Genomic DNA, 16,884 nt, shown 5'->3' with positions numbered 1-16,884 from the left:
TGATTTAATCTGAGTATATTTTACTGCTGTGCCAAAGTGACTGCTCCTTCTCTGTCCTTGTGAAACCCCTACTGGGAAGGTTTAGAAGGGTTTGGGACTTACGGCTTCAGGGATAATCCTGTTGGGGAGGAAGTGCTGTATCAGCATCAATGCTGCCTCTCCTAAATGTACAAGGATGATCCCTCCTGCCTACATCTCTGCTGACTCTGTAATACGTGCAGTTGGAGCGCTTACACTATTTGGGAGGGCAGCTGAGAAGCCTTCTCCGAGGCCAAACAAAATGGTGCTCCAGAAGGTACTCATGTAGCAGCCACTTCACCCCTGCTTCCCCCACTTTCTCCAAGTGCACCACCTCCAAGATGCCTTTGAACTTCACCAGACCTGGAAACAAGAATCCCAATATAGAAAGGTAGTTTCTGAATCCAGGTCTGTTGTTCGAAAGCATTTTTGTCAAATCATAAAAAAGGCTCTTTAAGCTAACTCAGCCACCTTAATTAAGGTGTCCCATGTTCCCTGGGTTGTCGGAAGGAGTTGCATGACTAGGAATTCTACAGAAAACAGTGGGCTACGTGAAATCTTTGAGTCTCTTTCCCTTTCCTGTCTTGATAAAGACAAAGCATTGCCTTACAGAGAAATAGGATGACAGCTGGCCCTAACCCTAGCTCAGAGCAAAAGCTAAGGTACAGTAAGAGTAACACATTTTGAGAGAATAGAGAAGATTCTGATGTGATATTTTAAATCTCCCAAAGGGGAAAACTATAGGACTGGTGTCCCCTTTGCACGTCACTAACAGTAGGATTAGGTGGTGGAGATGGACTATTAATTTGGTAAATTTAAATGAAAAACTAATCAGAAAACTTAAGAGTGGCCGGCATGAGACATACCCAAATTCTTTGAGTCCCTTTATCTCCATCCTGACTTGTGATTTTTAAATAAAGAGATGAAGGAAGAATGAAAATAAGCATATTAGCAGATGTAACTCCTGTAAAATAAGAAAAAAAAAAAGTTTGAAGTTGTTACGGTGAAACTGTAGCATCCTAAGCAGCTGTTGTAGAATGAGGAGCATAAAATAAAGCCATACCTACGACTCCAAAAATATCCTTCATGGAGGGTATGAAGATCACCAACAAGTTGATAATAACCAAGAGTATGAAGGTAACCAAGACATGACGACATAAATTAAACTTTGTTTTCTTAGCCAGTTCAAATAAAGATGAACGAACCTACAGGATCAAAAAACAAAGATTCTGTGAGGGCCTCTGGCCCGGCAACCCTCACATTCTCAGCAGAAATGAACATACTGGTGCATGGGAATCTGTGAAGTGTTTTCTAAGACCTTGTGCAGTATTATAACCAGGGGTCTTGATTTTAGGCAGGTATTTTTATTTATAAATAGGTAGTTTTCTTTTGTGGGGAATAATTTCTGTGTGTGTGTTTTTTAAATGTATTTATTTATTTTGAGATAGAGAGAGTAGGGGGAGGGGCAGAGAGAGAGGGAGAGGGTGTGAGCCTCATGAGGGGCTCAAACTCATGAACCATGAAGTCATGACCTGAGCCGAAATCAAGAGTCAGAAGCTTAACTGACTGAGCTACCCAGGGGCCCTGATAAATATATTTTTTTAATGTTTATTCATTTTTGAGAGACAGAGTGCAAGAGGGGGAGGGTCAGAGGGAGAGGAAGACACAGAATCTGACAGGCTCCAGGCTCTGAGCTGTCAGCACAGAGCCTGATGTGGGGCTTGAACCCATGAAGCACAAGATCATGACATGAGCTGAAGCCAGACACTTAACTGACTGAGCCACCCAGGTGCCCCCCACTTTTTAAAAAAATTTTTTTAGTGTTTATTTATTTTTGATAGAGAGAGAGAGAGAGAGACAGAGCACAAGTGGGGGAGAGGCCGAGAGAGACAGAGAGAGAGAGAGAGAGAGAGAGAGAGAGAGACAGGGAGGGAGAGGTAGAATCCGAAGTAGGCTCCAGGCTCTGAGCTGTCAGCACAGAGCCCAACACAGGGCTCAAACTCATGAACCATGATGAGATCATGCATGACCTGAGCCGAAGTTGGACACTTAACCGACTGAGCCACCCAGGCACCCCTGGTAATTTCTGTTTTTATCTATGACTAAGTATTCTCTGCTGGTCCTTTTATGTTCTCTCATCATGGACAATCAAGATTCAAACATTCTATCTACATTTCTCTGTAAAGGAGGAACAGATTAATTAGAATTAAGATTCATTCCATCAAAGGCTACCCTATCTCACTGATCCTACTTTCTTTCTGAAGAGCCTCAACCGAGTCTCGGGGTCCTTTCCTGATACAGTTTCAGTGACACAGGATAGTTACCTGCAGCAGGCTTTCTCTGGAACACAGCCTCCTTAACACAGAAGGAAAGGCGACACCTCAACTTTACTCATATTGCACCGAGGCCTTTTACTCACCGTGAAGAATAACACCGGCACTGTGAGGATGACAGCAACAATTACAGCCAGCCGCACTGTCAGGATGAGAATGTCATCTTTACTCTGGTACTTGTGAAGGAGGTCTGATTGCACATTTTCTAAACCGAGGAAAAGAGAGTATTAGAAAGAAAGCACATGGCCGAATGACAGTTTTTCTGAACATCAAAGAATTTATAAACTAAAGGGCAAGGAAAGCAATGTTCTGGGTGTTGAAATAACTATTAAAACAATTTATAAAGTTGAAAAGAAAAATCCCCGGTGTGAGACATGCTCCACCTGTCCATATGTAACTTCAAAAGGAATTTATAGTAATCACTAGAAAGAAGCTACACAGTGTAGGGATGCTTAATTTATACTAAATTCAACCTAGGTGTGAATTGGGATTAAAAATAACATACAGCTGAAGAACAAAACCCTTCTGGAGCACCTGAGTGGCTCAGTCAGTTAAGCGTCCAACTTTGGCTCAGCTCATGATCTTAGGGTTTGTGGGTTTGTGCCCCGTGTTGGGCTCTCTGCTCTCAGTGCAGAGCCCACGCAGGATCCTCTGTCTCCCTCTCTCTGCCCCTGCCTCACTCACACGCACTCCCTCTCTCTCAAAAATTAATATTTAAAAAAATGTTTTAAAATGCTTTAAAAACCCTTCTAATAATCTAGATTTTCCATCCCTTGTTGCCACTCATCAAACAATGCCAAATTGCTGCAGTCTTGCTGAGGGGACTATGGGCTACATAGAGCGTTTTTCAAACCCTCCTCTTTTCACACAACTTCCAGTGGCCAAGCAACAGAGGTTCTAATGGAACTTCACCACAATCAGGAAGTAATTCTCTTTCATGTATGGTTTTCTTATTTAAAAAAAGTATTTAGCTTCTGTACCACTTTGAACTTTTTCTTAACTCTGAGCTTCTGAATGTTATTTCAAAGACAACCAAAGCTAGAATGAACCAATCTCAAGAGTCTGGGGGTGGGATTCCAATTCTATGCTGGGCCATAGACTGGCCTCAGTTTTGGAAAAAGGAGCCTAGGTTGTAATAAAAATCTCATTGGTTTTAATTTTCTTGATTTAAAACTCATAACCATCTAAAAATAGCTGACCCTTTAGCTTTAACCTAAGAGTATGAAAGGGTTTGTATTCTACTTTATGTGGAAAAAGAAATGGATTTGCAAAGAAAACTCAAAACTTGAACAAGATAACAGTGAGACTGTTCAACTAACATGAAGCTCTCCCTCCCTCCCTTTACCACCCCCTCTCCCAGGCCTGCAACTCTGCAGGAAACTTAGAAACACCATTCTTATGCAAAAATTTAATGTGGCATTTATGGATTCATCAGACAATGCTGTCTGCCACTGCTTGTGAAAATGGTAATAATACAACTATATAATCAGGGTAGCCTTTCTCTCCAGGCTGAATTAATCATCTCTAAACATGTTTAAATTTTGAGGCGTTTGTGTTTATGAAAAAAATGCCCCAGAGAAATATTATTTAATAGAGAACAATGTGAAATATATGTATTCAAATTTAAATCAGCTCCCAAATTATAATAATAATGAAACATGTTAAATACAGCTGGAGGATAATTTGAATAGGAGAGGATGAAGACTTAGTAAAAGAAGGTAAACTATTCATACAAGGTCAATAAATTACAAATGAAATACAGTATATCTCTTTTTCAGGTTTCATTCCTTTTAACCTTCTCTGCCATTCCTTCAAATCTTTGCAGGGCTCCAAATTGCAGTGAACAGTCAGGCGTTTTATTTTTAATTAACACAAGTGTCAGGAGGGTAGCGCCCTGCTCTTTCTCACTTGCAAAATCTGTCTCTGTCTCTTTTCTATTAATGGAATCTGACCCAATTCACAATAGCAATTAAGAAAGCCTCCTCTGGTATAGTTTTAAACTTTCCTCGGTAAAGGTAGAATACTTATAAAATGCAATTTCTTTTAAAGACAGTAGTAGGAGAAAAAAAATACAGTATCTTGTTTCAGTAATTATTCTACTGCGCAGTCTGCACAGATATATAAAGGAGTCATCACCATTTGTATAAGGAAAGACCAGCAAAATCAATGGGTAGATTTGTGGCTTTTTCGGGCTATCACGTTAAAAGTTATTTGGATACTAATTTTCGCTGATTTATTTACAAACACCTCTATTTATGTGCTAACAGAAGCCACTTACCATAGAATGTCAAGTAGCCAAAAATGGCAGTCAGGAAGTACATAACAAACATGGCGAAAAAGGAGATGTTGGAAACCATCTGCATCTTTTTCTGTGATCGACTATGAACAAAGATAAAGGAATTTTAAAAATTAACAACCATGTTACTGAATTTAAGCACCAATGTTAATACTGAAGAATAATAACAGCCTTCTATCAGGCTAGGACAGATCTGACCAGCTGAAATTACCTCCCTTTCCCGAACCCTCCCCTGCCCCCTGCAATTTCGCCAGCTTAGAATAACTTCTTTTATACCAAATGGGTATTGTGACAGAGAGATTCATGGAACTAACAATCCCTTGAGTGTTCTTCCCCATTCTTTTGAAAGAATATCAGGTTCTCATCTGAAGGGCAGAGAATATTTTTTAGTATTTGTTTTTGATATTATCTCCATACTCAGCGTGTACGAGGAAAGGGGCAGAATAAATTCAGATGCTGTTCTCCCAGCCCCAGAGATCAGGGGCAAAGCTGGAACTTGACCTCAGGTGTTCTGTTGCTAAAGCTGCAGTTTAGGTTCCTTTTTTTCCCACTGAGTGGCCCAGGGATGCACCAGAAAGTCTCCGTTTCCAGAGCGATTAGTACACAAGTGGTCATGGATACGATGATGAAGGGCTCCTAACTCTTAGGTCAAGTTTACCCTGAGAGTTTGGACAAACCTGTAAGTTGCTTTAATGGCCCAAATAATTAATCTACAAGACTTGTGTTCAATAAGATACCACGACATTCCTAACTTTTGTTTGTGTCATAACAGGAAATACGGCAAACAAGAAAAATTAAGAATTACACACATCAGAAAATTACAAATGAAAAGCTGGACATTAAATTTAAAAGATGTTAAAGACATATGTAAATACCCTAAGTATAGGATCATAAAGTATGATTGATGTACATTATGATTGATGTACACATAGGTAGCTGTAGGTATTTCAAAATTTACCCATATATCAATTAAATATGAAAGAGTCCTGAGTGAATCAATGCTAAATGACATCTATTTTATTTTTGTTTCAAAATGGAAATAGACAGCTATATTGTATACATTTGCTGAGCTTAAGACTATGCCATGATGACTATTTTTGTATGGAAAGTCTGCTGACAGTGGGCTAAAAAGAGAACCCAGGATGGAATTTATAAGCAGGACTTTAATTTTCTCAAGAACAGCAATCAAAAATGTATCTATAGAATCATCTTAAGAGTTTAAAATGAATAATAATATACTTTTGTCCAGTTTGTGGCCTTAACATTAATTTCTTTCTGCCTGATTGAGCAGCCTTTTCCATCTAAACCAAGAGGCAAATCAGACACAGCGCATTTTGCAACCTGATTATTATTATACACTTATAAAATAAGCATAAGTTACGTAAAGCAACACAAATACTTGAACTCGCCTAAGTAACACAGTATCTGAAAAATCAATTTAACAAAAAAGTCCACACACTTGGCCACTTTATATATTTATGGTCAAAATATGCTGCAGCTTTCTGATGTTTCTTGCTCTTTTTTTTTTTTTTTTTTTTTTAAATATACTACTTGCTCAAGAATGTGAGAAAGTAAATGCTGAAGCTGGGTGATGAGTCTGTGGGGTTCATTATACAAGTCTATTTATTTTAATATAGGATTTTCCCATTAATGAGGGAGATTATGGGGAGAAAAATGATTAAGGGGAGAAAAAAAATCTCTTACTCTTTAAGTTCACTGTAAATCGGCAGGACTGATGGGTGGCAGACAAAAGCAAACGCAATGGTTGGCAAAGCATACACGGTCTATTGGGAAGAGAGAAATAAACATTAAGAAAAAGCATTCTTACCATAAACATTATTCAGCTCCAGTATTTTTTATTATTATTAATATGTTTAGTTATTTTTGAGAGACAGACAGAGAGTGGGTTGGAGAGGGGCAGAGAGAGAGGGAGACACAGAATCTGAAGCAGGATCCAGGCTCTGAGCTGTCAGCACAGAACCCGACCTGGGGCTCGAACCCATGAATCGTGAGATCATGACCTGAGCCCAAGTCGGATGTCTAACAGACTGAGCCACCCAGATGCCCCTTTCTGAGCTGTCTTTTTGTCTGATAGCTCTTCAGAATCCCTGGATTATTTGGTTATTAGTAGGGCTTTGATCTCTAAAATAGAAGCAGCTTTTCTAAGAGGTCTTATCTAGCTGGAGACATTAGGCACTTCGCACAGAGGGGTTCAAGGTTCACCTCACCTATAGCATATTTCACATACTTCAAGCATAGCATCGTGCTGGCTGGTCACACAGCATGTTTCCTACGTTATTTCACTGAGTCTCTACAACCACACTGATTAGTAGACAGACCACTGCTTTTCTCCTTACTCCCTCCAACAGGTTAGGTGACATGCCCAGGACTTCCGCCTCTATTTCACTGCTCTTTGCTTTATAGGGCGTGTCAATCAGACATAAAAGATAGCTCTAAAAAGAAAACTACTTCCACATTCACTACTTTGGCTGTATCATTAGAGTTGAGAGAGAGAGATCCATTTAGTTTTCTTAGATAAGACTTTTTAAAACTCAAACTCAGTGAGACTTCTTATGCAAAAAGAAGGAAGAAAAGTGACAATATATCATGCTCCAATTCTGCCCGAGCACTATACCAGGCACATTCTAAAAAATCCCGTAAGATACAGAACAGAATCCTGTTTTTCACAGGGTTTGGTAACTTGCCTAAGGATTTAGATCCAAGCCTGACTGGTTCTATAGTCCACTGTTCCCCCATACTATTAACAATATCTCAACAGTATGCAAGTTTCTTAAGCGCCAGTTTGTGGTGGTATCTGTATTTCTGCCACCAGCAGATAAGGCACAGTGGGCTAAAGATGTTATTTATCATTTTTAAAGATCTACAAGCAAGAGAGGAGCTGAGACAATTATCCAGAGAGAGATTTTCGCAGAGAAAGCTTAAAGTTGCCCTATGTGTAAACTGGACAAGACGGAGCATGAAATATAATATTTGTTTATTTCCCAAAGGTCTCTAGATTGTGGGAATTTGGAAGTACTGGTATGCTGTTCTATCGAGAATGAATATTTTCATCAAGGCAATGTAACTACAAATATGAAAAATATAATTCCCTCAATAAAATGCTCTTTATTATATTTAAAAGATAGGGAAACTTACCTTTGAATTGAAGGTAACATATTTTGGTGTACACATGTCAGGATTGGTTAAATTAGCACTTGTTGTTGAATTTAGCTCTGGAACAATGCAGGGAATTTGAAATTTCTTGTAGATAACCTGGTATTAAGAAATATGGGAAAAACAATATAGACTTTATCAAATAAAGCCAAACAATGAAAAATTGCTGTGTGGCCTTGTACTATGGCAAAACCAAGCCAACCATTTTCATCAGCACTTACCACTATTAGGAAAAAAACCATACAGCTCAAAGAAAATCCACTGGTATAGCCAAGATACCCTAAAAGAAAAGTTGAAAAAATTTATTGTTATTATTTCACATATCACCTTGTTTCCTCCAATGCATCATTTCAAGCATAGTTCCAATAATATGCAAATATGCTTATGTAAATATAAGACTTATTACTTGAGAGTGCTACTTGATTTGGCAATATAATGGTGACTTTAAATAAAAACATCATATTAATGTTTTGATTCCAGTTTTCGCTGATAATACCAGACAACGCAGATTCCCAGATCTAGGGAAAAAGAGACTCCCAAATGTGGCCATTGCTCTCTTTTGCTATACTCTGATGGATTCCTATTGCCAAATCCATTTACTCTTTGACTCTGATCTACTCAATAGTTCTTTACTATGCACCTATTGTGCACGTACTGAATATCAGCTATAATGCTTCTCTTCTCAGATGAGGGGGATGCACAGAGGAGATGAAGTGATTTCTAGGAATAAACTGAGCATCTGGGGATCTTCACACTGGCTGCCCTTGGGATCCCCCAACCCCTATAACCTCCACATGGGCAGAGTTAAGTTGTTTCTGGGAGGATGCGCTATTCTTATCCCTGGAGAAGAAGAGGCCTTCCCTCCTTAAACTGCAAAGAGATATGTGTATATACATAGACAAGCCAAAACACAGACCTCAAAACCAGAAAATTAAGTCATTTTTTAAGAAATATACTTATTTATAGGGGCACCTGGGTGGTCAAGTGGTTAAGCGTCCAACTCTCAATTTTGGCTCTGGTCATGATCTCACAGTTCATGAGATCAAGCCCTGCAGTGGGCTCCGCGCTATCAGCAGATTGGGATTCTTTCTCCTCTCTTTCTGCCCCTCTCTGGCTTGCGTTCTCAATCTCTCTCTCTCTCTCTCACAACAAATAAAAACATTAAAAAAGAGAGAGAAATATCTATTTATAGCTTTTACAGAACAGCTACAGAGGCTTGATATTTTTCATACAAAACACTATGGTTACCAATCATTTGGGGAAGAACGTTAATCTAAAAATGTCTGCCTTGTGGGGTGCCTGGGTGGCTCAGTCAGTTGCATGTCGACTTTGGCTCAGGTCACGATTTCACAGTTTGTGGGTTTGAGCCCCGCGTCGGGCTCTGTGCTGACAGTTCGGAGCCTGGAGCCTGCTTCAGATTCTGTGTCTCCCTCTCTTTCTGCCCCTCCCCTGCTCACACTCTGTCTCTCTCAAAAATAAATATAAACATTAAAAAGAAAATGTTTTTAAAGGTAAATGTCTGCCTTGAGTTAGCCCAGAATTAAAGGAAATGCATTTTGGATTGGATAGCAGTTTGGCCACATTACTCAATGTGTAAAATTCCCATAACATCAGGCACGTTTGTCTCTGAATACACACAAAAAAATGTCAGAACCAAATGGATGGGACTTAGTGATTATCTACTGAGTTTGATTTCACTTCTCCCTTCCTCCTCAGTAAAGCAAATAATTGAAAATGGTTAGACTGATAATTTAAGAGTGATTCATAATACTTTTGGGGATAAATATAAGCAACTTTCTGTCTTGATAACAGATTTTTTTTTCTTAAAAATTTTTTTTTAACGTTTATTTATTTTTGAGACAGAGAGAGAGAGAGCATGAACAGGGGAGGGGCAGAGAGAGAGGGAGACACAGAATCGGAAGCAGGCTCCAGGCTCTGAGCCGTCAGCCCAGAGCCCGACGCGGGGCTCAAACTCACGGACCGCGAGACCGTGACCTGAGCTGAAGTTGGACGCTTAACCGACTGAGCCACCCAGGCGCCCCTTGATAACAGATTTTAAAATCTACGTATCTAAATTATCAGGATATATAAGATCTTGTGTAAGGAGAATTCCATTTTTGGAACTTTTCTCAGAGGAGCCTGTAGGTTATGCTATTGGACATAGCACTGTGTGTGTTCCTGACCCCAGAACCTCCCTTTTCCCTCCACAGCCTGGTAGAGGGATTGCTGAGGAGGTCACATATTGACCAGTGTTTTTATCTCATATTAAAGTAAAGCCTGATTAATACTTGTAATTTATCACTCACTTAATCTTGACCCTACAAGGGAAAGTAGAGGGCAAAGTTGTTCATTTGTATTAGGTTTCTGATTCATCTGGGTTGGGCACTGTAGAGACTATGATAAAAGCAAGATCTTTCCTTACCTAAGTTCTTCAAGAGACACAGAGGGAGGATTATGCCAAAGGTAACTACCACCACCAAAACACGGCCATCCACATACCAGGCTCTGAAAAAGGCGTTTAAGTGGTTGGGTCATATTTTCTTAGAAAGTATTATTTTTTCTCAAATGTAACATTTCACAATTTTACTAATTTTTTTGCTATCATTATTTTCTATTATTGCTATTATTATTTTGCCTTTTTTTGCTATTATTAATTTTTACCATGAATTTCTATCATTATTCAGGTTTACCCAAACACTATAACCCAACCAACCACTCCTGTTTACTACAGTCTCTCCCAAGTGATGGAAGAAAGGGATTATTTCCCGTCCCCCCATCCACTAACTGTGGCATTCCTTTGAATTATTTACCTGGTTTCAAAGCTGAATGCATACACTGCATTCAGTCAGATTACAACATGTCTGATCAATTATTTAAGGAGAAGTTCCTTTTTGTTGTGTTTGGCTAATACCATTGAAAAACAAGTCACCACAGGTAGGCATTGCTTTCTCCCTAATCTCTTGTACTTGACCTTGAGCCCTGGTGCTACACCACTAGGAACTCTGGCTTCTAGGATTCTCCCTTGAAAGAAAACAGAGAAACTAAGACTAACAAGAGCAGTCAAAGAGGAAGTCAAAACAAGGGATATGTCAGGTGCAGCTGTAGCGTTTTCCAGTTGGCTCATGTAACTTTCGCTCTCCAAGACAGAGACTAGGGTCTTCATGTTGTTGCATGTTCCACTTCTGTGTTAAATATACTTCTGTGTTAAAAATACTCCCTATCTGTTCTATTTTCTAGAAACCAGACATAGATTTTAGGCGCTTGGGGAGATGTAGCATCTATTGTTTGCAGCATGACAGATAAATCTACCTTTTAAATGTTCATATTCAAATAGCTTTCCCTGCTTCTTTCATTTACATAACCCCAGGGAAATTTGTTGGAGCTAGGAAGAAAGAGAAAAACAAGCTAGGGAAAGCTAGGGTTTCTGCGGTTTTCAGAAGACACAAACTTTGGTCAGTCCACATTTAAGTTAAAAATATTTTAGTTATCTCACAAAGGAAAAAAAATGGTCCGTAACTTACGAAAATGCCTCTTCCTTTCCCATCAGAAACTTTATGGCAGAGGGTAGTTCATTTTTTACGATGAAGAGGTAGCTCAGCATTGCTAGAGGAAGATGAGAACATTTTTAGAAAGGAGATACTAAGGCTCACGTTGCAGGCTGCATAAAAGGCTAACAGCCTGTTCTTACACTGACCTTCAATAGGACACAAAGACAGTTTTAGATACTCAGTATACTTGGTTTTGAGTAAGTGCTCTCTCTGCTTCACTTTCCATGTGCCATTTAAGCAATGAGAAGGACACTGCTTCCATTTTGTTAAAATTCATGTGGCCACCCAACCACCAGAATTAGAAAAGATAATAATATTCACATACTTCAAAGTTATGTATAGAAAAGCGAGTTCTTTTTACCTCCAGTGTTCTGTAGAGAGGTGGCTCCGAAGATTACGAGCTTCCCTGTGGTGCCAAAGACCTGTTCTCCCAGCTTCTCATAAACCATGCAGCCTATTTAAAAATCATAGTTGAGGACACAAGAAATGACAGCGTTCTAAAAGCTAAAGAAAGCCAAGATTTCATCGTTCTATTGACTATTCCCCAAGTTATTCTCTGTCTTTCTCAAAATTACACAAATGGCCTTTATGGCTTTGCAAGGGTTAAGGTGTTGCAACCTCTTGACATTTTAAAATGTCAGACATGACCACTATTTCTCCTTTTTCAGGTTGGCTACAAAAGCATTCCAATTAAATTGTTAGGTCGGTCGTAAGGCTTATTTTTGACTATCTCAAAGAGTCTTCCTACTTTACTGGGGGGAAATTCCTACTCTGACCTCATTCTCAGATTTGGTGCATATCATTAAAATAAAGATTTGATTTAAAAATAAAAATCCTGATGACTGGGATGAAAGTTTCCTTTTGAATTAACTACATGAACTGATTAGGCTAACAAGGAATTATCTTAATAATATTCCATGAATGCCTCATGTGTCCTAAATAGAGTAACAAACTTAGAAACATAATAGTCAACACCAGAATTTTGATCATTTGTAAAATTTACTTCAAAGATATGCCACTCACAAAAGAGACCAATAGATAAATCTGTCAAAAGAATAATTTGGCTACAGCAAAATCCTAAAGTGTTCAACTGGCTCATCTCAGTAAATACTAAACTGTTAAACCATTCATTAAAAAAACACGTTTATATTTATGACAGTTCAGCTCATGTTTTCAAAATGTTTACAGAAAGCAATATGGGTCAGACTATAATTAAACCTTTGTTTAATCCTTCATAAGACTGGTGTTTAAACTAGACAATGGTAGATCCTCCATCTATTACAAAATGTCCCAGTTAAATGGAGCCGTCTATGTACAATAATAGCTGGCCAATGTGGTTTTAGCCATTGTAAAAGTCAGAGTATTACAAACAGAATCCATTCGTCCCAGGAATAGAAAATAAACACTTCAGGTAGGACACTGCCCAGAACTTGGAGCCTTTCCACAGTACCCTCACTCCCACGTTGCCTTGGGAGTAACATTTTCTCCTTGGAATATACACAAAAAAAGAATGAAAGCTCTGTTTACTTTTAAAATCGTGAAGGTTATAATATCAAAACATGGGATCCTTGTTCTGAATTTATAAAGAACTAAGGAAAAACTGAAGCCTTTCACATGGAGTCATCTTAAACTAGAAAAACAGGTATAATTGAGGGTTCACTTTAAATGGCAACGCTATTTTCTCAATGTTCATGACAATTTAATTTCTATGGTGCTGTATCTATTTCTCTGGGTAAATAGCACTAGAGGTTTTCGAGTGACTGTAGGCCAAAGTGCTCTTCAATAATCAGTGGCTGAACTGGGAGGGTATCATTTGTTCACAGTACCCTGGCTTTCACAAAATAGACGTATTATCAGCTTACCTGTTTCCTTTGAACAGATCAAAAGAAGGTTTATTGAATATATAGACAGCAGTGTCACAGAAGTCAAAAGTATCCTAAAGCAAAGAAAATAAGTCTTGTAATAACTATAAAAGAACATACTATGACCTTACATTTTTTAGAAGGGCAAAGGCTTGTTTATATTGTTAACACTATTCGTTAGTAGCACCCAAATTTTGGGAACTATTAGTCATGCCCTCTTTAAAATCCTGAATAAAAATGTTCTACCCAATAAAGAACTGCTATTTAGAATCAGAGTAGCCCTAACAGTGCAAATCCCCTACATAATTCAAAGTCTAAATAGCTCTCTGAGGTCATTTCAGTTGAGATGACTTTCAAACAATATTATGAAAGATAGCTTTTATGGTCTATGATGCACTTTCGTTACATCCGAGTGAGAAAGTGTGAGAAAGGGGTGAGGGGATAGGGTGAGGGTGGGGGCTGAGGAAAAGGCTTTTGTGACTCTTAGGTCAATGACTATGTGACTTTAGGCAACTTGCTCAATTTCTCCCATCCCTAGATTCCTTACCTATAGCATAGACACAGGCTCAATGATGTCTAAGGTACTTTTCATCTAATTACTCTAATGACTCTGGCTACTTTTGAATCTATACACTGGACCACAAAGATAATCCACTTTTTTTTGCACCTGGTATCTTACTCTTAAAGAACAAGCACTTCTTTTAACTGATGGGAAAACTTTGATAAGAAAAATAAAAAGACTTTTTTGAATGACAACCTCATGTTTTTGTTTTCGTACATCCGGCTCATTATCAAACCCTCCTCAAGAAAAAGCACAGTCAAAATGATGCAGGAGATTACACAGATTATTTCTGAATCATTTGGTTCATATTTAGTAATTGAAAATAAAGCCTATTTACTAAAAAGAAAAAAATTCTAGTCCCCGTAGTGAAACCACTCACTTTCCTGAGGTAGGGAAATGTAACCTTAGAACAATACGTTACTGCAGTTGATTCAACGTTTGAGTAATTAAGGCAATGATATTTCTAGCAAGTGCCATTGAGAGGTACTTGGCACATCATGTGTGGGCTCTCTCTTCCCAACCCTTCCCCCACCTTGCACACCCTCTGAACCACTGCCCTTGGGCCCAGCTCAGATGTCACCTCCTTGGGTGCCTTCCCTTGCTCCAGGCAGAAAGACAGCTCTGTGGCTCTCTCTTGTCTTACATCTCTCATGGCAGTTTGCTTCTCTTGTGTGCAGTGTGGCCACCAGGAGATAAGTGGGGACTACAGAATGGTTAACTGCAAAGTAGATGGAATGCCAGAGATTGGCCACAAAACATAAAAGAGGGACAGAGCTCAGTAGAGGTAAAACAAAACACTGGGAGAAATAATAGAAAAACCTAACACTTTGGGTGAAGACCAAACTGACCAGCTAATAAAAAGGGGAATTTAGGTTAAGATAGGATTGTAACAAAGTGCATTCAGACACAGATTGACCTAGCTAAGATCCTTGAGTAGGAGGGTGATTAAGAGGGTAAGTCCCTTATTATCTATTCTGGCTGAGGGACTCGAGAAATAGATAGTTTCTCAAGAAACTGAGAGCAAGCATTTATTAACCAATCCAGTAGTTTTGAGATATGGTAATGGAACATGATTGTATATGCTCTGCCAGATAGGAAGATATAGGACACAATTGTGGTATGACTTTTCTTTCATCTTGAAGAGATAAACAATATTTATTTTAAAGAAGCAAGCTATGAAATTCACTCAGAGCCCACTCATATTTTTGGGGACACTGAACACACACTGGCAACTCCTACATGAGCATGCAACAAGCCACAGAGAAATTCTGTGTGACACAGAATAGCATGGACTTCCAGTTGGGGACAGGATAGATGTCATTTTAGGAATCGCCATGGAGTGACCGACATGTCCCCCATTGAGTCTGTTCTCCCGCAACTGACCTGGGGAGGAGAGGGGATATTGCCACTGAGCCCCAGGCTAATGAGTAAAGAGGATGGCCTTGCAGGAACTATGTGCCTAGCAGGCGAGAGACTTACCAACGTCTACATAATGATTAACCAAAGGCCCTAAGCCTAGAAGAACTGGGTATTTATTAGCAAAAGAAACATTATCAGGAAACATCGGTTACTCAGCAAAGTAGCCCCTGGGACCACATGGTTCTCACACATGGTTGAGATGTAGGTGATGCTCGGCTGGCCTGTGGCCCTTGGCAAGAAGAAAAGGATTTCTTCATAAACTCCTATCACCTCTTTTTCTTTTGCAAGTGGGAGAAAAGTGTTGGTCAGGGAAGATATTAGCAGGGAGTTCACCTATTTTTTTCCCCACACTGAACAGCAGCACAGCGAGGTCCTCCCCTGGTGAAGGACGACCCTCCCACTCCCATGTTTAAGAGACATAGCATTGCACCCCCACAAAAGGACCTGTAGTAAGAGCCTGACAACCTCTGCCTTTAACCACCCAGTCTCTAAGACTATCTTCTCCATTCCTCCCAAAATATAAATCTTCCCTTCGAAAACTGAAAACTAACATAAAACAAAGCCCTTTTTCTATCAGGTCATAAGAGACAAATTCTGTATGTAAAATGTTAAGACTGCTTTAGGCTGTAAGAGAATCTGGTGGTATTCACAGAATTAAAATTTAGAGAAGGACACCTTCTTGTCTAGATTCTTAGAAACACTAAGTTGTATAATTGGCTGTCATAGATCCTAGAATAGTGTAAGGGGATCCAGAGATGTCAAAGACACAAAACATAACATCAACAAGACTAGGAAGAATGAGTTGGGAGAGAATGTAATGACTTATTTGAACATTTCTCCTGTCTTGAGCATTGTGATTGTGCCTCTGTTTGTCCAGTTAGATGTTTGTATACAGTTGTGGTTTGTTGGAAGAGAAATATAAGCTGGAATTCGTGTTCTGAGAGGAACATGTGATGCATTGTTTTTGTCTCGTGTGGATATCTAGACACACTTCTCATATTGACCAAAAGTTTTAACATGGTTATGGCAAAAGCTGCATGCTGAAAAAGGTGTTCCGGTGGGAACTAAACCTCAGCAATAGGAACGGAGCTGTCAATGTTGCTATTTCAGTCTTATGTTTAGCCTTGAAGAGAAGGGGATTCAGAACATGTGGCTGGCTGGACATGGGCACTGGGGAAGCAGTGGCAGGAGAGTTCTCTTGTTAAGAATGTGGTCAGGAACTTCTGAGAACCCTTGTGTCATTAACACTTTGAAGATATGTATGGTGTGGGGACATCCTCGGAGAGTTTGTGTCCCCTGAGAAGAAAGAGGCCTGTTAGGAAACAATTCTAGACTCCTGGATCAGGGAGACAGCTTAGAGGCCACCCTGTCCAGCTTTGCACCCAGCACAGGAAACATCTATGCTCCATCCAACAAAGACATCCAGATCTATAGAGTTATCTTACAGGGGACACATATGCAACCCATCGTGTTTCTGGAAAGTGCCATGCACGGGAACTGAGGCTGAGCTGAAACTACCGCTGCTATTTCTACCCTTGGGTCCTCATTTCATCCTGTAAACCTACTTGAATCTGCTTGAAACCCTCTCCCACCAAACGGTCCATCTGATGGGCACTCATTTTAAGACTGTACCCTTTGACCCAAACCTCTCCAGTTCTTCCAGCTTTTGTCC

The 16,884-nt window shown here is 39.4% G+C and overlaps 2 protein-coding genes across 5 annotated transcripts in view; one reads left to right on the top strand and one right to left on the bottom strand.

Moving 5' to 3' along the window:
- The window catches only part of LOC147579205 (uncharacterized), a 331,154-nt gene that overhangs the window by 157,695 nt on the left and 156,575 nt on the right, over nt 1-16,884 (top strand). The gene's annotated exons all lie outside the window — the stretch shown is intronic.
- Nucleotides 1-16,884, bottom strand: part of SLC38A1 (solute carrier family 38 member 1) — a 69,795-nt gene that overhangs the window by 6,816 nt on the left and 46,095 nt on the right. For all 3 annotated transcript variants that reach the window (XM_086713589.1, XM_025930227.2, XM_086713590.1), the window contains 11 exons: nt 13,232-13,305; nt 11,731-11,823; nt 11,343-11,424; nt 10,244-10,326; nt 8,043-8,101; nt 7,804-7,920; nt 6,352-6,431; nt 4,630-4,730; nt 2,438-2,556; nt 1,082-1,223; nt 885-982 (listed from right to left, as the gene is read on the bottom strand). In XM_086713589.1, the coding sequence (XP_086569715.1) occupies nt 885-982; nt 1,082-1,223; nt 2,438-2,556; nt 4,630-4,730; nt 6,352-6,431; nt 7,804-7,920; nt 8,043-8,101; nt 10,244-10,326; nt 11,343-11,424; nt 11,731-11,823; nt 13,232-13,305 (1,048 nt within the window). The remainder of the gene's footprint in view (nt 1-884; nt 983-1,081; nt 1,224-2,437; nt 2,557-4,629; nt 4,731-6,351; nt 6,432-7,803; nt 7,921-8,042; nt 8,102-10,243; nt 10,327-11,342; nt 11,425-11,730; nt 11,824-13,231; nt 13,306-16,884) is intronic.

Source organism: Puma concolor, chromosome B4, assembly GCF_028749965.1.
Source record: "Puma concolor isolate L17-30 chromosome B4, mPumCon1.1.hap2, whole genome shotgun sequence".
Lineage (NCBI taxonomy): Eukaryota > Metazoa > Chordata > Mammalia > Carnivora > Felidae > Puma > Puma concolor.
This window is presented reverse-complemented; position numbering and strand designations above follow the sequence as displayed.